Raw genomic sequence first — 25753 nt, 5'->3', positions numbered from 1 at the left:
CCAGTATACAGCCCCGTGAATGATATATATTTTTTATTTTCGTCAGCGGCTCGGTAGAAAGTTGTGCAACGTTGCGAACCAAAATGTTCCGACCTATGTGTAGCAAGCTTAGTTTTTTTGTCAAAACTGTTCTTTGTGTATAAAAGGATAGGTATGAAATGTGTTCAAGCCCATATACTATTTATTTGTTTGTGCATCAGAATCCATCTTACTCTTTGTTGATCTCTCTTACATTTGTGGTAATAGCATGGTTTTTCTGAAATAGGTAGGAATAAAACAGGCTACAACAGTTCATGTTTTATTAGAACAGTGAATGCAGTTGGCAATCCTTTCATCACCATTTGACAAATTATTGTGAATATTTCTGAAGTTTTTCTGAAGTAGAGTAATTTTCAATATTAATAAGAGGTTATTTACAGTCGATTTTTGTTACGAGCAACGTTGAGATATGAGTGAATGAAACGAATCACCATGTACGAGACTTGAGGTCTGCTCTGAAGTGTTGATTTTACATTTTGATATATCTGGTGATAACAAATTTCAAGTACTTGAAAAAAAATTCAGGGTATAAAAATCAAACTTGTCATAGTCGTTTCTGCTGCATCACGCTATGGCTCCTTTGAGATCTTTGGTTCTGGTGCTATTATTTTCAGTAGCAAGGTAATTTCATTAATGCTTTATTCTTTTTTTTACATTGTAATTTCCACATGAGTTTATAGTTCATTTGATTGATAGAATGTTTTCTTCATGCTGTCAATCCATGCACATTTATGGATTCAATAATTTATATGCACAGAAAGTGAATATAAATTTTCCTTTCCAGTTTTGCTGCTGAACTGAATAACAAATACTTTCCAGATGACTTTATGTTTGGTGCTGCAACATCCGCATATCAAATTGAAGGTAAGTCTAACACAGAAATCGATGGTATCTCAAAAATGTAATGACATTCATTGGCATGCCAAGAAGCGGCTCTGGGTTAGCAGCTTCACCAAAATTTAGAAACTACAGTTGTTTCTGGAAAAGAAATGTATTTGCCTTTCTGCTTCGCCATCTTTAAACAAAAAATTTGAGAAATAGAAAGCCAAAAACCTTTCCTTCCCAAAAACTAATCTCTCCTAGAAATATACTCTTTCCAATTCATTCAAATTAATCCCGAAAAAGGTCTAATTTGAATTATAATTTGACATACTTCAACCCCTACCCCTACCTTCAACCCCCGTCAAATGACAGGTACAACCCAATTATTCAAAATCGGAAGTATAGGCTTATGATATATCTTTTGAAACGTTTCTGTTCTGTCTGTTCAAAATCTGTTTTTCCGTTAACCAGCTGTCGCACCTCTACGAACGACAGCCCTCAGAAGTCGAAACTTGCGTGAGCTAAGGATTAACGAGGTCTTACCTTTTAACGTGTGATTCTCAACACGGGTTGGACGATAGCAAGCAAAATCGATCGTTCAGACTACGGCTTAAATCACCGACCAACACGTCAGTCAATTCGGGTGAGTAAACAAAGCACCCACGTCGAAACGCTTGGCTACCGACCGACCCGGTAACATTAAAAACTGTTATCGCTTCTGAATTTATTGCTCTAATTAAAATAAAATAAATCAAAATCATGTGGTTACCGAAATTCGATAAAATACACCCAACAATTATTTTATGTTGAGGTATTGATAAGAAAGTGAGCAAAAACCATAGCAATGTGTTTTTTCAGATGGTATCCTCTAAATGGTAACTGTAAATAATTTCAGTGGCAACGTTAGTTTAAAACGCCTTGTCAACTTGTTTTCTATGTTACAATATCAGTTATCAGTATTTTAATTTAAGTTTAAAGTTCGTAAACTTCAATTCTGACAAATGGTTAGATTAATGGAAATGCACAAAATAACAGTTTTACAAATGATTGGTTACAGAGAAGCAGAGAAGCAGTTTCGCGAGCTTGGTCATGTGGGGCAGATAAAAAAAGCAGCTGAAAATCAGATGTAATGCTTGAGTTTGAGGAAGACCCACATATTCGAGTAGACAGACATTCACTACATTCAATGTTAGTAAACATATAGAAAAAAAAATAAAATGCATTCCTATAACATGATACCTACTTGGAAGCTTATGGAAGACGATTTTGATAGTAGCACTTATTTTTGTAAGCAAATAATGGACATGATGGATGACAATATCATCCAATTAGAAAACGTGATGTTTTCTGATGAGTGTACTTTGTCTCTTAACAGTTTTGCAATCGGCAAAATTGCCGCTACTGGCCAACGGAAAATCCTCACTGTATGAGAGAAGAACACAGCAATACCCTCAAAAGGTTATTGTTTGGGCAGGGATTGTAGGAAACCATATCATTGGTCCTTTTCGCATTGAGGACAACTTGAATGGTCATAATTATTTGACACTACTTCAAAATGATGCCATTCCAAGTTTACCAAATGTATGTCTTGATCCGGGAAACTCTCAAGTTCCAGTGAATATGACATGGTTTCATCAGGGTGGAGCACCACCAAATTACCAAGTGAATGTCTGGCAATACCTCGATATAACATTTTCCAATCGGTGGATGGGGAGGCGAGAATCGATTGAATGGCCAGCGCGATCACCTGATCCTTCATCATTAGATTTCCTTTCATGGGGATATGTAAAGAGTACTGTGTAAAAAACTAAACCTTCAGATTTGAATGACTAAGAAAAACGAATATCGCTTGCGATTAGGTCGGTCACGCCTGATATGATAAATAACGTTAGAAGACAGTTTTATTCGAAATTAGGATGTTACCAAGGCATTCGCAGTAAACAATTTGAACATATACTTCGTTAACATCCATAGTTTTTTTTCGTATTCTACGTTTCATTACGTTTTACATTATATTTTAGTTTTTGAGTGTATTTTATCGAATTTCGGTAACCACATGATTTTAATTTACTTCACCCTGATTATTGCAATAAACTTAAAAAAAATAACATTTTTGAATACAGAATGAAAAGACCTTCCAAACTATATATCACAAACCTTCCCAATTAAAAAATCGGGGGTTGTACCCGTCATTCGAGGAGGGTTGGAGGTTAGGGTGACATTTTACGTTGAAAAATTTTGCTATTTTGCAATATAAGAACGCATCGTAGATCAAAAATGCTTACGCATAGTTCTATGCATCAGCCCACAACATTTTTTTAAATGTTGTGAGCTGATGAGCAGTTACGTAACGATTAAAAATAACAGAACAATTACGATAATTAAAAACAATAAGGGTCAGAAATATCATGATCCAGATATCAAATAGAATAAAATTAGCATATATATTCCACAGTATTTCACAGTCGATTTTCTGGAAAAGGCATCACCCATTATTCCCCCACTAAAGTCTGTAATGCCGGAAATGACTTATCGACAGCTTCTAGTCATGCGATTTTTGAAATAGCTCAATATCAACAAGACGTCTGGCCCTGATGGAGTTCCCGTCATCCCACTCAAGAAGTGCGCAAATGAACTTGCACCAGTATTTTGCAAACTTTTCAACCTGTCTCACAAGTTTCCTTCTAGTTGGAAGATTGCTCGCGTTCAGCCTATTCCCAAAAATGGCAAGAAAAATCTTCCAAGTAACTATAGACCAGTCGCTTTTCTATCAGTGATATCAAAAATCATGAAGAATGTCGTAAACCGCCATATACTCAAATATTTGGGAGGCTTCAACACCTTGAGCGATCATCCATATGGCTTTCAGGAACGAAGATCAACAGGCGACCTTCTGTCATATGTCACCCATATCTGGAATAACGCAATCGAAAAGAGCTGTAGCGCTTGATATTTCTGAGGTCTTTGACCGTATGTGGTATGAGGGTTTACTGGCCCAACTTCGATGCTGTGGCTTGTAGGATGATTTCTGTGTATGTCTCTTCAGCTTCCTGGAATAAGATTCTCTGCAAGTGGCTGTTGATGGATATTTCTCGAATACTTCCACCATCAACGCTGGTGTTCACCAGGGATCCATATCTTCTCCAAACCTCTTTTCATTGTATATCAACGACTTATTGGAAAAAACCAATAATCCAATATATTGCTTTGCTGACGACAGCACACTTGTGCTGTGCCTCCATAGCCAGGGCACGGCTATGGAGGCACATCTTTACCGGCAGCAGGAGGTTGCATATCTTAATGGAGATCCGGAAGTGATTTCGAATTGGTGTGAAAGTAACCAGGTTCAATTCATTGCCACAAAAACCCAGTCATAGATTTTCTCTAAGAAGATAAATAACTCGAAAATGGATATAATAATGTCAGGTCAGACAATTCCGCTTTCTGCTTCGATAAGTTTGTTGAGGGTTAAAATATACACCAACATGTCTTGGCACAATCGTGTCGCTGGAATTGCAAAGGCTGCTTCTCAAAAGCTCGGAACACTGTTTTGAACTAGAAAACTGTACACACCTCAGCAACTTTTGATGCTTTATAAAACTCAGATCAGACCTTCTTTGGAGTATTGTTTTCATGTATGGAGCTCTGCTCCCAAACATATCCTGAAGTTGCTGGATTCCATCCAGAAAAGAGCCATCTGTCTGATTGGAGACCCGACCCCTTGATAGCCTGGAACATCTAAAAAAGGTTGGAGATTTGTCTCCCTTCTATGGATATTTTCACTGGAGGTGTTCAAATAACTTGGCACATTTGAGTCCAGTCGCTTTGCTATCAGTGATACCAAAAATCATGGAGAAAGTTGTAAACCACCATATCCTCAGATATTTTGAAGGCTTCAACATCTTGAGCGATCATCAATATGGCTTTCGGAAAAAAGATCAATAGGCGACCTATTATCGTTAGTCACCCATATTTGGAATATCGCAATCGAGAAACATGGAGAATTAAGAGCTTCGATGATATAGCTTGTCAGATCATTTCTGTGTATGGCTCTCCAGCTTCCTGAAAAAACGTGCCCTGCAAGTGACCGTTGATGGATATCTCTCGAATACTTTCGCTTTCAACGCTGGTGTTCCCCAGAGATCCATATCATCACCAACTCTCTTTTTATTGTCTACCAACGACTTATTGTACAGAACTAAAAATCCAATATATTGCTTTGCTGACGACAGCAAAACTAAATATTTTGGTTATTTCCAGAATTAAGAGAATTGAGAAAATATTTCATATAAAATTGATTCAGGAGAAATCAGCATTCAAACAAGAAATAATTCAAAACGCTGGTATTTCCCAGGGATCCATATTGTCTTCAACCCTCTTTCTATTGTATATCAACAAGTTATTTGAAAAAACTGACGACAGCTCACTTGTCTCGCCATTCCATTTGGATTCCAGGACATCGGCTACGGAGGTACATCTTCACCGGCAGCAGGAGGTTGCATATCTTAATGGAGATCTAGAAGTGATTTCGAATCGGGGTGAAAATATCCAGGTTCAATTCAATGCCACAAAAACCCAGACTTCGTTCCGTACATGTTAGTGATTGAAAATTCTATCACTTTCACCACATTAGTCCTGGGAATTCATAACCTTTATGTTGCTCACCGTCTAGGTGGCAGACCTGGCACCTTGTCTTTTTCTGTTGCTTCTCATAAATATACTATTAATGATGGAAGTGTTTGTTCTTTCTATTTTTTTTATATTTTTCCTCGTTGATATATTGTTTTTTTATTCTCTTTGTTGTGTCCCGAAGAAAATTAGCTTTTCGATCCAGAACTTCTGCGCAGTTTACTAGTTAGGAGTGCCTCTGAATTCAATTAGTGTCGCTCATTTTTTTGTTCACAAAAATCATATTGAAAATACTTTCACGTAGACCCAGCTCTACCCGATCTAGGCTCAAGAAGTAAGTTTACTAATATTACATGTGGTGTAGTGCGTAGCACAATGATTGTTTGAGTTTCCACATGTTTGTATTCCAAAATGAATGAACAAATAGAAATACAGAGGCTAAATAAATTTTTTGATATTTCATAAACAGATTTACACTGAAATATTATTTGTATGTATATAATGTAGGATGAATGGATTTCGTTCTTGGTTATAGTCTACCTGGTCATATCAACAAACCTAACTAGGTTGTTATATCACAATAATACTCATTAATTATGAGTATTATAAAATAAGCCACAGGTTTTTCTTTCAAATTACTGTGTTTTTTGTTAAAATGCCTCATGAAGGTTTCATACTGTGTTTGGATATTGTTTCCATACAAACAACACACTGTGGAATGGGCTCATTTATATCCCCAGTATAAGTAAACCCAAAAGCAAAATATTTATAATCATATTTTCGATTGACTCCTTTTTTACTTGTACTAGAAGCAATTCTGGATGGCTGAATGCTAGTTGTGGTTGCATTTGATTCAGTTGTCGTGCCGGTATTCTCAGTAATACTTGCAACAGTTTTCATCACTTTCACTACTTTTAAAAAGTTCAGGTGTAGAACCACTGGTTGAAGGACCAGGTTGGCAACGTTTTAAAAACTTATCTATATCAACTGTGTCAAAGCAAAGAGTGAAACAACACTAAATTCAACCAGACAAAACATTTAGCACTGCTACACGTGGCGACTGCCGAAAACTGAATTGAGTGGTTACAAATGAACTGAGGCAGCCGGTAGAGGGGGAAGGCCTCGCAGAGCCGAGCGGTCCCGATCATTTACGAATCGAGGCCAACCAAACACGAGCAGGTTATATTTACGCAATTGATGAATACCTGAGTGAAGTGCTGAACACCGGGCGCAAGAGTTTTGATTTCAATCATGTTATTTTGAGTATAATGTTAACTCAGTCACTTAGTTTTTAGTAGGTTGAACAGACAAAATAATCTCGTCCTCGTTCTAACGTCTTCTTGAATTTTGACTATACACAGATGCCGATTGTTCGTGAACTAATGCTGACGTACCGGCCCAAACAATCCGGATATTTAATACTCGTACTTAGAACGTCACCACGTACCACCGCAGTAGCCTCTGCGTACGTACCACTAGTGGTACGCGTATCACAGGTTGGGAAACACTGATCATAATTATATGAGTATGAAAACTGCATTCAAATTTACAAATTCATGAATATTTTAATTTTTTGTCGCCTAGGTGCTTGGAATGAAGATGGAAAAGGTGAAAATATATGGGACCACATAACACACAGAAATAAAACTTTTACCCATGGAGGTGATAACGGTGATATAACTTCTGATTCATATCACAAATACAAAGAAGATGTTGCCATTTTGAAAGCTATGAATGTAACCCATTACAGATTTTCCATTGGGTGGTCCAGAATATTACCAAATGGTGAGTATGCAATATCGGAAAGAAGTAAAGATTTAACGAAATATAAAATAAATAGGGATCACTCTGATACTTGAAGTTTTTTATCTCTCCGTTTTCTTATTGAACATGATTTGATAAACATACTACATCAGATGATTTTTTTGTCAAGATATCACTGTTATTCATATCAGAAAGTTCAAATTTCGAATTGATATCTTCATTTGAAAGTAGGTAAATAATAATGTTATCATCGAACGCATTATGATAAACAGAATTACATCTCTCAGGAGAAGTAAATTATGGGATGGAATTATTCTCACAATGTTCATATAGAAAATACACATAAAATGATTTTCTTGTGAATATGCAAAGTGTATTCATTAAAACAACCAATTTCATAAAAAAAGTTACCAGGCCACTGACAACTCTTCAGTTAGATTCAAATGATAAGCAGGAGTGTGGCATTAGCATTACTTGTCGCCGAGAGTATGCTATGGTTTTTTCAGAAGTATTTTGTGATACATGAATTGATAGATCTTTCATTTCTCATCATCAAGTGTTCTCTAGTATTCAGTGGATATATGTCCATTCTGAGAATTTGCAATTATTACAAAAATTTCCATCATTCACTTCCTAACAATGATGAAGTCTATTTTTACATCATTCCTTACATTATGAAATGTTTATGGAGTAATTTGGTTGCAAGCAACTATTATTCTATTCGTAACTTCTACAGTGCATTTTTTCAATGCTCCCCCCCCCCTTTTAGTTTTTGAACGGCTCAACTCAAAAAATTGAAATTTGGGAAAATGAAATTAATGCATGAATACTTCATTTTGAAGTGAAATTGACAGATGAAACTTTCAAGACTGGAAAAAAAAAATTAAATAGAAAGGGTGCTTTCTGTGTGAAGCTCCTGATGAATACTTCACAAACATAGAATATGAACTCAATATTTCTACCTACTACAATTCTACAAGGGGTTTCAAAAAGTGTGTCTAATTGTTGCAACAATTTTTTATGGAAATCTGTATGGGTGACAAGAAAACGGTTTTCACTATGTTGATCTACCCAAGATTCTATAAGAGTTTTGTGATTTTCATGAACGCACATCATCTGCTTCCAATTCTACAAGGTGTTTCAAAAAGTGAGTCTGATTTTTACAACATTTTTTCCTGGAAATCTGTATGGGTGCCAAGATACCTGTTATCACTACGTTAATCTACCCGAAATTCCATAAGACTTGTTCATTTTTTATGCACGCACATCATCTGGTTCCAATTCCACATGGGGTTTAAAAAAGTTAGTCTGATCGTTTCAACAATTGTATTCTCGAAATCTGTATGGGTGACAAGAAAACAATTTTCACTATGTTGATCTACCTAATATTCTATAAGAGTTGTGCCATTTTCATGAACACACATCATCTTGTTCCAGTTCTACAAGGAATTTCAATGAATGAATCTGATTGTTTCAACAATTATCTTTTTTGAAATCTGTTTAGATGACAAGAAAACTGTTATCGCCAAGTTAATTTACTCAAGAAACTATGGAAGTTGTGTGATTCTCATTAACGCACATCATCGGGTGTCATTTCTACATTATACACCAAAGAGTCTCAATAATTTCACGTTCAACCTATAGTGAATAGGTATTTCCAGCCACAGATATTAGTACGGGTGCTTATAATTTCATATCCCAACCACATATTTTTATTATCCTCTACGTCAGCATGTGTGGCCAGAAATCTGTGGATAATTTCACGCTAATAAAACTTTCGATGGTTCTACTTCAATTATTTTTTCATGAGAGAATTAAACTAATATCTTTGTTTTCACCTTCACATTAGAAAACATTTCGACATAGTCGTAAATCTGAGAAGTGAGATGACTTATCATATCCTTCTGTTGTAATTAGGTTCATAACACCATTCATTTCAGGATTCACCAACCAAATTAATGACCTGGGTGTAGCATATTATAACAACCTGATCAACGAATTGAAATCAAACAACATCGAACCTCTAGTAACACTCTACCATTGGGATACACCCCAGGCTATACAAGACATAGGTGGTTTTCCAAATGGAATCATAGTCGACTTATTTGCAGACTATGCAGAACTATGTTTCAAACTGTTTGGTGACCGAGTCAAATACTGGATGACTTTCAACGAACCAAAACAGCCCTGCAACCATGGATATGGTTCGGGGGATTACGCTCCTGGTATTCAATCACCCGGTATAGGAGAGTATATGTGTTCGCATAATGTTATCAAAGCACATGCCAAGGCTTGGCATATTTACAATGACAAGTTTAGAGCAGAGCAAAAAGGTACGTAAAAGAAGTCAAAATATTTATTCGTCCTCCAACAATATTATTAGCGCCTTTCAAATATCAACACGGCTGAAAATATTAACAAAATATAGTGAATCAAATTAATTGTAGTAAAACAAATGAGTAATGAACAGTATCAATTCTGCTGGGGTATTTGGTGAAGTCTTGCTAATCAGAAAAATAACTCCCCAGTTCAAATGAGCATACATGTATGAACGATATCATGCCAAGTATAATGAACATTTTCAGTAGACACTCCACGTTCTCATCGGGATCAGATCCAACAATTTTGAAATCACCATTTGAATTAGGGGTCAAGTGATACCTCGTTTGGAAAGTCAACATTCCTTGTTTTTTACGATTTTATATGGCTTGTCCTGTTTAATTGTTTAGGACAAATTTAGTAACTGAAGTTTAACCCTATTCCTGTCCACAAATTGATCTGATATTTGGTACACATTTTAGTAGAGAGCTTTCGGTAAATTTGCTCAACATCCTTTGTGCTGGAAGTGGTATAGCCATCAAATACAACTGTCATAATTCACAAGTTATGATGATTAGCAATATGACTGCTATATAGTTGAAATACAACTGAAAAAAAATGGAATTTGCATACGGTAGTTATAGGTTTATTAGTTTTCCATACTAAGTTGTTATTAATTTTCGTACTGTGAGATCACTATCTCAATCCTTATTTAGCATTGAATTTTCCGTTAATTGATACCACATATGATTTCTTTTGAATTTTATGGAAAAAATGGCAGCCAAAAAAACGCATTTCGCACACTCAAAATTTTCTAGAGTTTTAGTATGTTGAAATGATATGAGTACCTAACTGCTCAGCATACAATTTTTCGTTAGTTGATACCACACACGATTTTTTAAGAATTTGAAAAAAATCAAGATGGTGGCCAAAAAACGCATTTCGCATGAGTACTGAACTCAAAAAATCAAGACTCGTTTTTGAGGGGATTAGTTCCACCCTAAACCCTATTTCGATTCGACTAAAAACTGCAATCCAGCTGTCAATACAATACATATGACTGCAATCCTACTCATTCTACAGGGTGTTCCAAATTAAGTCGGCACCATTGCCGACTCCGTTATTATTGATGCTACGAATTCGGTCAAAAGGGCAAACCAGTAGCATTTTTGATGGCCCTCTCGATGCCGGAAACAAAAAAAAGACAGTCGCGTTTTCGAAATATTTCACAAAATGATATTTTTTTGAAAAGAAAACCTTATATTTTGTCATGCATTTCGATTCGTGATAACATTCTCAACGTCAAAGCTCATATCACCTTTCTCATATCTTCAAGTTGAGCGAGTTATGTGGAAATATTTATTTCTTTCACTCGTACTAAAAATGTCTTTGTTTTCGCGAAGTGAATATTCAAAAACACCGCCTTCTTATTGAAGACATCCAGGGTTGGCTTCAATAAAAAAATATATTTCTAGAAAAAAAAATCAAGCTTTTACTTTTAAATACCTACTTCCCGACTCTAAAAAGAAGACAATAAATGGTGTAGTAGGTTGTAAGAACCCATATTTATTTGCATTGCAAAAAATATTATTATCTGCCACCCTCTAAGTTCTCAGAGTAAGAGGGTCCATCACGCAATGTGAGCAACAGGCACAAGAGGCATACCATGACTTGTGTAATTTGGTGAGATGGGCGTCATTAGCATTGGTCTGCAAGCCGTCTAGGAGAAGGAAAACTCCAAAATCAAACCCGGAACGGTGTTTCGTCAGGCACGAGTAAGCTCTAAGCTGAAAAAAGTGGCGCATCATTCACCAAATTTCCACCCAAGTCAAGGTGAGGCTGTGTCGAGTGGCATCAGGGTGCAAAATGATGTCGTGAAAGTTCTTACCCTAAACGAAACTCTGGGAGGGTTGACAAATATTTCTTCGGTACTCGTGGGAACACTATGGGAAATGAAGAAACATCAACACAAAGGAAAAGAAAGTTAGAGAAAGAGAAATTGAAACGAATTGAAAAACTTGCCAATGAAAGCGTTAACTTGAAACGCTAAAAGACTCCTGATAGAAGAGTTGGACTATTCAAAATTAACTGGAACTCGACCATGTAATAATGATGCCTTCAATTAAATGAATAGACTAAGAAATGTAACAAGCTAATTCTTCTATAAGGTATGCCAGAGGAGTAGGTACCTACTCTATAGAATATAGCTCATCCTTATAATAGTTTTCCCCGTTCCTTAAGTTTTTCTGTTGAAGGACTCTCCGTTTTATAGATGGACTTTCGTATTGATCGATAACTTTCGATTGAAACTAAGAAATATCAAATAAAATAATGATAAAAACTTTTAAAACAAGCTTTTATTTGAGTGTCCTAAAAAGATCAAAATAAAATTTTATATCACATTAACCACATTCATTTATGACTTTACAGAATTGAAATTATAATAAAAGTTTGTCGCGATAATTTCAATTTGTAATTTTGTAATTAGGTAGGCACCTACTAAACTTGTAGGCAATCATAGTGTTTGTAATTAAAAAAGTGCCGTGAATGCTTTAAATATGGAACTTTAACCTTGAATAACTTTTTTGCACACATAGGATTTATCGGATTTGAAATTTATGGCAGTACCTAGTTGATCTGTCAGAATGTTTCCTAATTTAAATTTCATCTGACTGAATATGTCTACTGAATATATCTAAATATATGAATGAATATATCTTCTAGGCATCGTGACAAGCTTTTATTATAATTTCAATTCTTAAAGTCATAAATGAATGTGATTGATGTGATTTGAAATTCTATTTTGATCTTTTTAGGGCACTTAAATAAAAGTTTGTTTTGAAAGTTTTTTATCATTATTTTGTTTGGTTTCCAAAATCGAATATAGGCAGCGTGTTTTTTGAACGACTCTCAATAGTTCCTTCAGTCTAACTATATATCTTTTGTCAGAGTCCTCAAATCCTATTCCACAAATCGTCAATTTTTCTGTTTTTATCATCTCTTCTTTGGGGTTACGGTTTAGGGTTGATAATTTTGAATGCTTTTGCTTAAAAGGATGTTTGAATTCTGGTGTATATTTGATGAGTAATTGAATTGATTTGGTTACTACTTTAATAAAGCAGTATACCGTGTTAGGAATCATACGTTGAAAGGTAAGAACTCGTTAGTCCTAAGCTCGCACAAGTTTCTCAACTTCTGAGAGTTGTCGTCTGTGTGGGGGCGACAGCTGATTAACGGAAAAACAGATTTTGAACAGATTAAACAGATTTTTAGCACTTATTTGAAAGAAGTGACCCAAAGGAGAGAAAACTTTGTTTCCACCACCGGCATGCGGTTCAATGCAATTTTTATTACTTTATTATGTATTACAAATGTAAAATAAAATAAAGTGGAAAATTCCTATGAACATTTGTGAGATAACGTGAATATAAAATCTGAATAATAATAATTTTGAAACAAAGATAGATAATATTTTGAAAATCAAAAATAGAGAAATTGCAAAACAATGCATATGATTACAGTAATCCGTTTATTATTTTTTCTTCGATTTCTTCTCCATACTGTGTTTCCAAGTACTGAAACTCTAACAGAAATCAAATCAATCTGAAGACTGTGTCGCGAAAAGACTTAAACTCATTAAGAAATTAAATATTTTGTTTTGAATCAAACTGTAAAAAACCTGCACAAATGTCATTGGAATATAATATCAAATTATTCGTGTGTACTTTTTCGGTACTTTGAAAAAGATGAGTTTTTCGAATTTTCATTCCTAGTCAACAGATTGATTTGATAACGATTATATTTTCAATTTGTTTTATTTGTCGTTGATTGAATACAGGTCAAGTTGGGATTGTAATAGATTCCAATTGGTGGGAACCAGCGAGCGATTCCGCTGAAGATAAAGAAGCATCAGAAACCAAACTTCACTTCACAGTGAGTAGAACTTTAGTAAAAATATCTCAAAATTTTCTAAATTGTTCTGAATTGGTACCTTCAAAAACTGTTGAGTTAACGGAAAAGTTTTTTATTATTAGTAAGAACCAGAACAATTCCCCGATTTGGCATTTGAAGATTTGATAATAGAAGTCGAGAAGGCTCATTATGGAATTGATTTAGCACATTGATGTTAGATCACATATACTGAAAAATCACTTCATATTTGATCACCTTATTATTCAAACATCGGGATTTCAAGTGGTACACGAACATCATTTAGAATATTTATCACTTGTTTAAAAGAATCCATTTTCTTATTTTCAGTTCGGATTATATGCAAACCCCATTTTCAACGGTGACTATCCAAAAGTGATGAAAGACAAAATAAAGGAACGCAGTTTGGCTCAGGGTTTCAAAGAATCTCGACTACCTCCCTTCACTGAAAAAGAAATAGCTGAAATCAAAGGCACTGCTGATTTCTTGGGTGTCAATACATACTCATCGTCCCTTGTTTCGCACGACAAAGAGGTGGATAAAATGGCTATGGGCTACGTAAAAGATTCCGAAGTCAAGGACTGGTTTGATGATTCATGGGAAAAGGGAGCTTCAGATTGGCTAACGGTTAGTGAAATTTAGTCAATTCATGCTGGTTATGTATTACTCAACTAATTTCAATTCAAATCAATTCAATGTTAAAAATCATTAGTACACAGTTTATTGTATGATTTTCACTATAAAGGGTTTTACAAAAACCGCCACATTTGTTTCGTTATACACTAGCTTTCTCTATCGGTTTATTAACGCTTGAGAAATCTGTTGAATAGCGAAACACGTGTCGCAGTTTTTGTAAAACCCTTTATAGTGAAAATCATACAATGAAATGTATTGATGAGTTTTGATATGGATTTTCATCTAGTGTCGGCCAGTTCTATTCAACAATTCAATGTTGCAGATTTCAAATGGAATCTGCAATAAAAGACGAGCAAACTGTTACAAAAATGTACCAACCAATTCCTTCTTATAAATTGATTAAGGCTGTCACGGCCAAGATTTTCAGTGTTATGATCTTCGTTCGGGTTTGAAGGCCGCCGTGGTTTGGAATTGTAACTTAGTTTCGCCAGCACGAGTGGCTGGTTTCTTCAGAGGTCTATTCATCCTGATGATTCACCGATGACTTGTGATTTTTAGTTCGTAAGCTGTATTTTTGTTGACACATGTAGCCCGCCTTTCTGATTGGTGCGTTGTTATTGGCCGAAGTGTTATTACCTGTTAGATTGCGTTGCACTGCTGCCACCTTAGCATCTTTCAGTATGAGATTCCAAATCAGGTTAAGCGTTAACACCTCCTCTTTTCTGTTGTAATTTTCCGTATGTTTGTAGATTTTTATGGCTTCCCGTACAAGCCAGCTGTGGTATCCTGTCACCTCACAAACCACAAGAGGAGACTAAATCATCTGTCGGTAACAAATAAGACAGATGGGTATCCGCGGCTAAGCTAAACAGTGGAGACGGGAGTGGGTTAAACAACTTAGCAAATTTCAAATAGATCTTAATGGGCGCCAGGTAAATTTAATCCTCCAGATACCCTAAGTAACTCACAGTATCAATAACTCACCAATTAATATTGGAAATAAAAGATAAAGATCCCCAATATGATTTATTCAGTAATCCTAACTTACATGGATAAACCAACAACGCTTCTAAGACAACAATGCAATATTCACACTACTACGCGATGTTCAAATGTCAATACAAGAGCGCGGTGTATCTAACCACGAATTCAGTCAGCCATAAATTACGGTAGTAACGACGCTCAAAAAAAAAAACTACAATACGTCGAGTAAAACTACCACGAAAATTGAGTAGGTGAAATCGTAAATACTAGTATCGGAAGGTAAAACAAACTCGTTTGCGTCGCGTGAGCTCAGGCGTAGGCGCATCGGTGTCAATCAGCAATCGTGAAAGGAAGAATATACCTCAATTTCCATTTCACAGATGAATCACTATATCAATCTGGTATCAATAAACAAACTCTTTATCAATAAACGATAAACAAATACCATATCAACAGGTATCAATAAACATAAGGGCAACAATTATTCAAATAACTCAGTATAGCACAAATATTCAAATAAATCAATTATAACTTGCGTGCTCCTTTTGGGCCACCTGGTATATGGTGTTAGGCTACCCCGTAGTTCGACGGAGGTGGATCACCCTGTAGTACGGCGGAGATGGATCACTCTGTAGCACCGGTGGATCACCCTGTAGCACCGGTGGATCACCCTGTAGCACCGGTGGATCACCCTGTAGCACCGGTGGATCACCTTGTAGTACGGCGGAGATGGATCACCCTGTGGCACCACCAAGATAGATCACCCTGTAGCACCACCAAGATAGATCACCCTGTAGGGCACGACAAGCTGGACCAGTAATGGATCACCAAATAAGACCCAAAAAGGAAATAGGAAAAAAACACTTAAAGAAGAAAAAAAACCCTACGGAAGAAAATTCTAAATCAGAATCAGATAAAAACAAGGTGAGATTCAACCCCCATTCAATAGGGACTATTTGACTAATCAATACCCCTGGTATATTTTCATTAAGCAAAGTAGCAAGATAACGACAGTATATTTTTGGGTGCCCTGTATAACCATATGACCCGTAAAAATCAAGACAATTGAATGAGTGTTGAAACCTCTCTTCAAAACTAATATTCACTTGAATGACAACGCTGGGAGCAAATATTACTAAAATCATTTAAAACACATTTAATGGTAAAATTCTTACCCTGGCCAAGGGGTTTTCTATACGTTTCTTCGTGTGCGGTGCTCTGCACGGAAGTCCTACTGGGACTTGATGAGTGACTGAGGGCCTTCTGTTTCTTATGAATCTAGGGACGAGAAACGAAGGTTGTAGAATTGAAGAGGTGATATCATAGCTAAGACCACATGAGAGATGCGACAGTGATTCCGACATACCTAATTTCGGAAATCCTTCCACCTGGCACGAGTTCGGTAACCACCACAAATCCTCAAAAGAGCTTAAGTTTCAGACTGCAAATATCCACACCAAAATCACCAATCAGTCTTCCACTATACAATCCTGACTTGTAGAAATAATCCCCGTGAAGGATGGCACAAATACAACCATATATATCCTACACTCAGTCTGATGGTACGTTTGAACTCCGAACCAAGCTCATCGAAGGTCAACTTCCGAATACTGAGAGACTGCCACATCTGACAGCTAACCAGTTGTTGCCACAGTGCGTCCAATCTACACTACAAGCACCAAGGGGGCGCTGTGCACAACATCATAAATCTATCAATTCCTCCACAGCCACTTGAGACATCATCAACAAGTCCATGACCCATCAAAACTCCTTCTCAAGCAATGCAACCCTAAACAACCCTTGACAATTTGAGTAACCGATCAATCCTCCACCCGTGAACAACTGTAGAACTAGTTCGGTGTAGTTCGTCGGAACGACACTACGAAAGTTCGGCGAATGTCAACCAACAGCTGTCTCTTAACCTTGTATTAGAATGTTTACAAAAATATTGTTCCAACCTATTTTCAACTATTTACCAATCCTTATTCATGCGATGGAATAGAAACATATAAGGTAAGTCGCCACATCTTACCCATTCAGTACGAATATTTGAACATTCATATTATGCAGAGTATTTACCGAAAATATCAAACAGTATTCAGAAACCAGAGCTAACTGATATTGTTTTTCAGGCGATATGGTTCTAATATGTCAGTAAATCTTCTGGAAGTGATGAATAACAATCTATGCAAGATATATTCTCGGAAAGGTATAGAGAATAAGGCAGGCAACGGCTGAAAAATGATAGGCGAAGTAAACTGAGAAACAAACAATAACAACTATTTCAACCTAGCGAGGAATTTTCGGATCTACAACGTCGATTGGCAAGAGGAGAATGTGTAAGTACTGGTCAAAGCAGTTAGTCAGGGAGCATACATATATTCTTGTACATTTCAGGTATAGTTTTCTATGGAACGGAAGATTCCCATTACTATGATGTTAATTGAATAAAATCAACTTGTAACTGAATTACATTGTTAATATCCTTCGAATAAAGATCTTAAAAGGTAACGTAGTGTTTTGAAAGGTCACATAAGAGCAGTATTGATCTAGTGCTAAATTGAAACGTAACAATCCATGATCGAGTGCAAGTAGTTTCATATCCTCAAACAGTATCGTATGATCTCTAAACGAGTATTCTGCTACTACCGATTTTTCAATTTGACCTAATCTACAGTTTCTCCGTTGTTCATTCAGCCTTGCACCCATGAATCTTTTGGTGGTACCGATATAAACTTTTCCGTAGGTGCATGGTATACGGTATACCCCGCAGCTGTCTTTCACAGATCTCAGTCTTTGCTGTATTTATCTAGTGGGCTTGAACACTGTTTTTATGTTATGCTTCCTTAGGATTTTTACAATTCTATCTGTAACCCTAGGAAGGTACGGTAGAAACGCATGTAAAACCGTTTGAGTTTCCTCACTATTTTGACTTGTAGACGTCTTCAGTTCCATGGCCGTGTTGATCTCGGTTACAGTGTATCCATTCGATCTTAAAGCCACTTGAAGATGTTCCAATTCTTCTTATAGGTGTTTCGGTTCACATATTATACGGGCACGTTCCGTCAGGGTATTGATAATTCCCCGCTTTTGACTTGGATGATGGTTCGAAAGTGCATGCAGATATCTGTCCGTGCGTGTCGGTTTTCGGGACACTTTATTTGTCAGTCTTGTGCCACGTCTCGTTCGACGCCTTTCTAGATATACTTGTCGAGAGCCTTTAAGGGTTTAAGATCGAATGAATGCAGTGTAACCAAGATCAACAAAGCCATGAAACTGAAGATGTCTACAAATCGAAATTGTGAGGAAACTCAAACGGTTGCACGTTCGTTTTTACCTTACATCCCTAGGGTTACAGATGGTATCGGAAAAATCCTAAGTACGCATAACATTAAAACAGTCTTCAAGCCCACCAGGAAAATACAGCAAAGTATGAGATCTACGAAAGACAAAAAAGATCCATTATTAGCTGCGGGAGTATACCGTATACCATGCACCTGCGGAAAAGTTTATATCGGTACCACCAAAAGATCCATCGGTACAAGGCTGAATAAACATCGAAGAAACTGTAGATTAGGTCAAATAGAAAAATCGGCAGTAGCGGAACACGCGTTTAGTGAAGGAGATCATACGATACTGTTTGAAGATGTGAAACTACTTGCACCCGATCGTGGATACCACAGTTGGCTTGTACGAGAAGCCATAGAAATCGACAAATACACAGAAAACTACCACAGAAAAAAGAAGGCGAGAAGGTTTAACCGGATTTGGAATACTAAAAAATGCTAAGGTGGCAGCGGTGCAACGCAATGTAACAGGTAATAACACTTCGGCCAATAACAACGCACCAATTAGAAAAGCGGGCTACCTGTGTCAACATAAATACAGCTTACGAACTAGAAATCACGAGTCATCGGTGAACCATCAGGATGAATTAATAGACCTCTGAAGAAACCAGCCACTCGTGCTGGCAAAACGTTAGGATATAGTTCCAAACCACGACGGCTTTCAAACCCGAAAGAAGATCATAACACTGCAATTCCATCTCTTTCAGAAACAAAAAAAAACTCCAATTTTTTTGTTGTGAAGGAACATTCAAGAGGTACTGAAGAACCATTTTCGAAAGTGTAGTGAAGATAGGTTTCAGTAATACCATATTGTATAATTAACTTTTATTGCTGAAGAATTTTGAAATATTCAAGGAGACGTTATATTTTTTAAGGACAGAACACAAGCAGTACAGGAGAATCCTCAAGGATCTCTGAGAGCGGTGTTCGAGCGGAGGTAGCGATTCCGATTTTATATATTTTTCACGCTAAAATTTGTCAACAGTGTCATGAGCGTGTTGCAAATTCAATGATTCAAAGCCCTTTCGAAACAGCTACTTCCATATAAACATTGAATTTGACGAAAGAAAAATTCTTTCGAAACAAATACTTTTATATGAACACTGAATTATACAAAAAACATTTTCTTCTACTCAGTTTGTATTTCAAACATTCGTTATGGAATTGAATCATATATTCACAGGATTCCTACACAATTTTTAATAAATAAATGAAGTAAATTTTCACTAACATGAAACACTGTTATCCTTACTGGCGCCGTAAAACACTTTTTTAAAGACAAAATACAAACGACAGAAAAATCCTCAAAGCGCTCTAAGAGCGGTGCCTGTGAGAGAGTAGCGATTCACATTGTATTTGAATCGCTGGAGATAAAATCCATTTAAAAAACCTTCTCAGGAAGTTTACTTCACATTGACGCAGTTCTCCAAATGAAAGAGTACTTGCGCAGTCAAGTTCGAGGTGTACTGAGTTGAACCTCAAGGATAAACAAACTGCTAACTTTTGAAATAACTCAACAGAAGAAGGCAGATGAGTTAAATATCAGAACCTCCAAAATTTTCTCTGTATATCAACAGAATCAAAATAAATCTGTAGGTATCATCATAGTATGAAAAAAATACTTCCTTTCAACATTTGCTCATGCCTCTATCTCACATCTCTTTGTTAACAAACCAATGTCACTTTGCTCCAACGCAACGTGACGAACTGGCTTATTTGCAGATTCATAGGTACTTTAAATTTTATACTTTTTTTACTTTAGATATGAAGGAAAAGATGCATGTCATATGACAAACGCATTGACTTTATGTGCAACTTCTATTGGCTCAGAAGAATAAAATTATGAGCTTCAATCTACATGAAAATTGAAGGATGCAGCATGAAATTGAGAATGACTATGTCAAAGTTACTGACACCAAATAGCGAAATAGTCAATAATTTGACCCAGTGATATTTTCTGCAATAAATCGAAAAAAATTCTTGTCATAATTCAAATGTATTTCAAAATTTTTCTCAGGTTACGCCTTGGGGATCTAGAAAACTACTCAAATGGATAAAAGACACGTACAACAGCCCCAGGATTATCATAACCGAAAATGGTTATTCTGATTTCGATGGAACACTGGATGATGATAAACGAATTCATTATATATCGGTAAGAACTCATTGGAATAATGACAATCGTTCTATATAGAACTTAAATGAATCATCACTTTTATTGTGGATTTTTTCAACAAAACATGGTAGGTCAATAAATGTCAACTTTAACAGCTTGTTGGCGTGGTCAGCAGGTTTCAGTGCCTAACGTTTCGTCGACTACTGCGGTAGACATACTCAAAGGTGATGAGGTATGCAATGAATATTCATCGATAACCACTTTTTCCATTTTGAATTATACATATATTATATTTAGAATCATTCATTCACAATTTGAAATTTCTAGAACTATTCGTACAATGGGTTAGGAGTATTTATAAAATTACTAGCGGATCTGGTGAACGTCGTTCCGCCTGACGGGCAATGAATGAGCAGATTTAGGATAGACTTAAACAACATTACGTGAACTGTCTGTTGCGTTTTGTTATAACAAATAGACAATGAACATGAGCTGTCAGTATGAATGTGAGCTGTCAGTTGCGTTTTATTATAACACGTCACAATTTTTATTGATTTTTTGCTCTTTAATTATTATTATTTTTCTTGATATTATCCTCATCTCGACGAAGGCCAATCCAAAAACACAAAAATCATAAAAGTTGGTCGTGTCGTTCTTGAGGCCTTATCTTATTATTATTTTTATTGTTGAATTTTTCCATATTTGCTCACCTTTCACACCTTCCCTGGACTACTACAAATAATTCAAAACCAAAATAATTCAAATCAATCCATTTGAATTATTTTATATATATTTTTTATTTATATATATATTATATATATATATATATATATATATATATATATATATATATATATATATATATATATATATATATATATATATATATATATATATATATATAAATCGGTTCAATTCGTGAGGTTGCAGTCAGTAGCTGGGCTGTTGTTACAAAGAAAACTCTTTGTTATATGTCAAGCTTTCGGTATATTCCACACCTTCGTCAGGACAATTACAATAATGAGATTATATATCTTGTAAAAAATATATAAATATGGAGAACCTACTAACGTGAGAATAAAATATAAAAAGGTTCAAAAACAGATAGAAAAACATTAAATGATGACAGTTGATAAAAATTTTCGGCTGGCAATGTCAACTGGGAAAATTCTGAATAATACTCGAATTACTAGATCTTTTATTTTTTTATCATATTTCAGTAGGTACGTGCTAAGACTATCAATATCAGTTCGTTTATTCATTGAATGTTCTTCGTTGTTAATATGTATCATTTCCAAAAATATTCTTTTAGTTGTATTGGTTTCTCTATCTAAAATATTTGGATTTTCAAAATTCATTTTATGATCCTCCGAATTGACAAGTTCTGTTAATGCACAAGAATTAACATTTCGTTTACAGTCGCTCTTATGGGAAGTGATGAGACTACTTAGAGGTCTAGATGTTTGTCCTATATATGTTTTAGAACAATCCATACAAGAAATTTTGTATACCAAATTGGATTTTTTTTTAATTTGAAATTAGCTTAGCTTAGTAGGTTCCCCATATTTATATATTTTTTACAAGATATATAATCTTATTATTGTAGTTGTCCTGACGAAGGTGTGAAATATACCGACAGCTTGACATATAACAGAGTTTTCTTTGTAACAACAGCCCAGCTATTGACTGCAACCTCACGAGTTGGACCGATTTATAGTTAATCCAGTCACTAATTATTCTGAAGTTACTTGTGACTTGAACAAGTTGTGTCTACGGCAATTTTATATCCATATGCCAAATTTTATGCAACTAGGATAAAGTAAACGTTTTGCTTATTTTTGACAGATATTCCCTTTATTTTAGAAAACAAGTTCGGTTAATTGTCATAAATTCATGTATACATAACAAACTCACCATGGAGTTCAACTTTTCTGATATATTTTAACTTATACGGACATTTTTAGAGAGAAATTGAAACTTTGCACCAGTCATGTTACAATTTTCATAGCAAATTTTTAATTTCTCTCTAAAAATGTCCATATAAGTGTAAATGTATCAGAAAAGTTAAACTCCATGATGAGTTTATTAACGGGGTGTTCCGGTTGAAAAATCAAAGAAGCCGCTACTTTATAGTAGAAGCGACAACGCCGCTTCGTCTGAAATATTTTAGGCGTGTAGGTCATATTGATTTATGCATACTGTGGAATTTTCAGGTTGATCCGTTAAATAGTTTGTCAGAAACGGCAAATTAACGCTCATCATGAAAAGCCTTGTATATGTAACACATCTGATTATTTTTTAAATCAATGGTAGTTTTAAAAAGTAAAAAAAAGTTGGTGGAAAATTTCATTATTACTTCTCACTACATTGAAAAGACGACCAGATTTAAAATCTCAGCACTCTTCAAAATGCAGGGGCAAACCGCGGACGCCTGTTTTTGGCTATTGGCCTCATCAGCGCGATGTAGTTGAGTGCAAAGATGAGTTATACTTGGTTGCTGAAAACGAAAAAACAGCATAAAACGGTCCAGGATATGAATACAAAAAATGTGTTATCGACTGTTCAGGGTTTAAATAATAAAAAGAGATTCGACGGAACAGCACGTATGCAATACATTGAATAGGTATTAGGAAAAACGTAAAAACGTTATAAGGGATGAGTCCGGACGTAGAGTATTTGTGAAATGAAAATCAATACTTTTGATAGATATTTGAACTTGAACTGATCTGATTGAATTTTCTCTGAACAGACATATCTCAGCAGTATCAAAGATGCCATGGATGAAGACGGAGTTGACATATTTGGTTACACAGTATGGAGTTTGTTGGATAACCTGGAATGGACATTTGGTTTTACGTAAGTATTCTTATAATCATATGAAATATATTTCAAAATGTTCACTATATTCAACCGCTTTGATATTGCATTGCAAGTTTTGCGAAATCTATATTCCGTTTTGAATATAAAGACCCAACATAATTTTACAATGGGTGATGTGACTTTCCAATGTGAAATTGCATCAGTTTCAGGTTATGATTTTTTCAAATGCTCTTGAAGTTGAAAAATATATAATTGAAATAGTTTCTTCTTCTTTCTCACCTTATAAAAGTGTCAGTTATGAATCAAAGTACTGGTAATTACGATGAAGAAAATCTTTTTGGAAATCCGAATCATTTTTCATTTGCCTCAAAAATCACAATTAGATAAAACAGAAGATTGTTGCGGTTCTACCCGAATAAGTAACAAATTGAATAATAGAATATATTTTTATATTGGTCATTGGGTTCTCTAAGATTTGACCAGTTGATAAAATGCGTTTTTATGACGTATTGATCTCAAGTACGAGTTCATAGACCGATCACCGATCCTTCCCAAACTCATAAGACATTTTTTATTTCGATTTCCATTATAATGGAAAGTGAGGGAGATCTCACCATTAAGATTATATAGGGTACAATTTTATTTCAATTCCATGAAAGTCTCACTATTTGCAACGATACGAATCTTTTATGAACATTATTATCAACGTATCCAATGAAACTTCACCTTTATAAAAAATACAGTGTAACCATCAGTGGACTGTCTATATTTATCATTTCTTTATTTTGTCCAGAACTACACAAAAATGAGTCTGATATATCTCAAAAAATATATCAAAATAAACCATCACTTCCATTAATTTATATCGATCATAAGAGTAAGAATTTCATATCCTATGGAAATGTTAATATTGCCCAAACTTTCTGAAAAAATATATTTCATAAAATCCCTTCACAAAAAATACAGTGTAACCTTCAGTGGACTATTTATATTTATCATTTCTTTATTTTGTCCAGAACTCTCGACACAAAAATGAGTCTGATTAATTTTGTAATTCAAAAGATGTATCTCAAAAAATATATCAAAATGAACCATCACTTCCATTAATTCATATCGATCATGATAGTGAGAATTTCATATCCTATGGAAATGTTAATATTGTCCAAACTTTCTGAAAAAATATATTTCATAAAATCCCTTCACAAGATAGTATTACTCTCCATAAGGCATTTTATAAATGCTATAACTGGAAGAAGTGATGATATTTGTAGCAACTATCGTTTTTTACTTGATGGTTCATTTTGGAATCCAATGAATCCATTGAGATCCAGGAGATCATTATGATCTCCTGAGGACGCTAACTTGGTTACCGAAACGCGCGTTGAGAGACCGTAATTTTTTGTTTTGGTGAAGGAAGTTTTTTAAATATATTTCGTTTTTTATATTCTGCAAAATAATTTCAACTAATTCAAAAGATTCAAACTTATTTCATACATTTATTGTGATATTCAAAGTGAATGTGTTTGGTCAAATTCTCTTTGGATATCGAAATTTTGATGAATCTGTAGAACATGATATGGTGATTTATCTGCCAATTTAATTGGAAATTAAAAAAGTTGTACAATTGGGACAAAACAACGATGAAGTAAATATTCACCATTCATAGTAAACCCAAAATTTCAAAACCAATGAAATAACTGAAAAAAAATTGATGGGGTGCTATAATTTTGAATGACTTACCAGATTCAAAGTACGACTTCAAAACAACAAATCATCTGTCGTCGGATACTATATCTATTAAATGTTCAATCAAAATATATTTTCAATGAATAATTTGACTGATTTTTTCTTGGGATCCATTAATCATATTAGATGACACAAACGTTTCATCGATTTTTTTTTTTATAAAAAATTATATAATTTGGTTTCCAGGAACAAGTTTGGCCTCTATAACGTAGACTTCAATAGTCCCAATAGAACTAGGACACCAAAGAAATCAGCGACATTCTACAAAAACCTCATAAAAACGAAATGTTTGGTAGACAAATGCGTTGAAAAATAAGGGTAAATAGATATATACTGTATGAAATAAAATGAAATTTCTATTACTTTTTCGACTGTGAATTTATTTTGCCTTATCCCGTTAATATCACTACATATTATTTTATGATCATCAATGAAACATCTGCTTTTTCCACATGCCCCTGCCAACTGTAAAAAAAAAACCCTTGAAAATTGGACATTGAAAATACCAACTACTGTTATCAAAGCTTAGCGGAAAAAAACTTGAAGATATTCGCAACAATCGGATGTGATTTCTTGTCATGATAGAGAAAACACATTATGG

General features: G+C 35.1%; 1 protein-coding gene across 1 annotated transcript; it reads left to right on the top strand.

Moving 5' to 3' along the window:
- The first annotated feature begins 314 nt into the window (after nucleotides 1–314).
- On the top strand, nucleotides 315–25514 carry LOC111511111 (myrosinase 1). Its single transcript, XM_023167112.2, has 9 exons — nucleotides 315–660; nucleotides 824–903; nucleotides 7075–7275; nucleotides 9195–9587; nucleotides 13412–13506; nucleotides 13834–14130; nucleotides 20488–20625; nucleotides 23336–23442; nucleotides 25339–25514. The coding sequence occupies exons 1-9, from the start codon at nucleotides 611–613 to the stop codon at nucleotides 25466–25468; spliced, it is 1491 nt and encodes a 496-aa protein (XP_023022880.2). The 5' UTR covers nucleotides 315–610; the 3' UTR covers nucleotides 25469–25514.
- The last annotated feature ends 239 nt before the right edge of the window (nucleotides 25515–25753 follow it).

The sequence above is a fragment of the Leptinotarsa decemlineata genome, unplaced genomic scaffold (genome assembly GCF_025532065.1).
Source record: "Leptinotarsa decemlineata unplaced genomic scaffold, Ldec_3_MD MMD2_tig00026299_RagTag_RagTag, whole genome shotgun sequence".
Taxonomy (NCBI): Eukaryota; Metazoa; Arthropoda; class Insecta; order Coleoptera; family Chrysomelidae; genus Leptinotarsa; species Leptinotarsa decemlineata.
The sequence above is the reverse complement of the archived record's forward strand: the minus strand, read 5'-3'. Positions and strand labels throughout refer to the sequence as shown.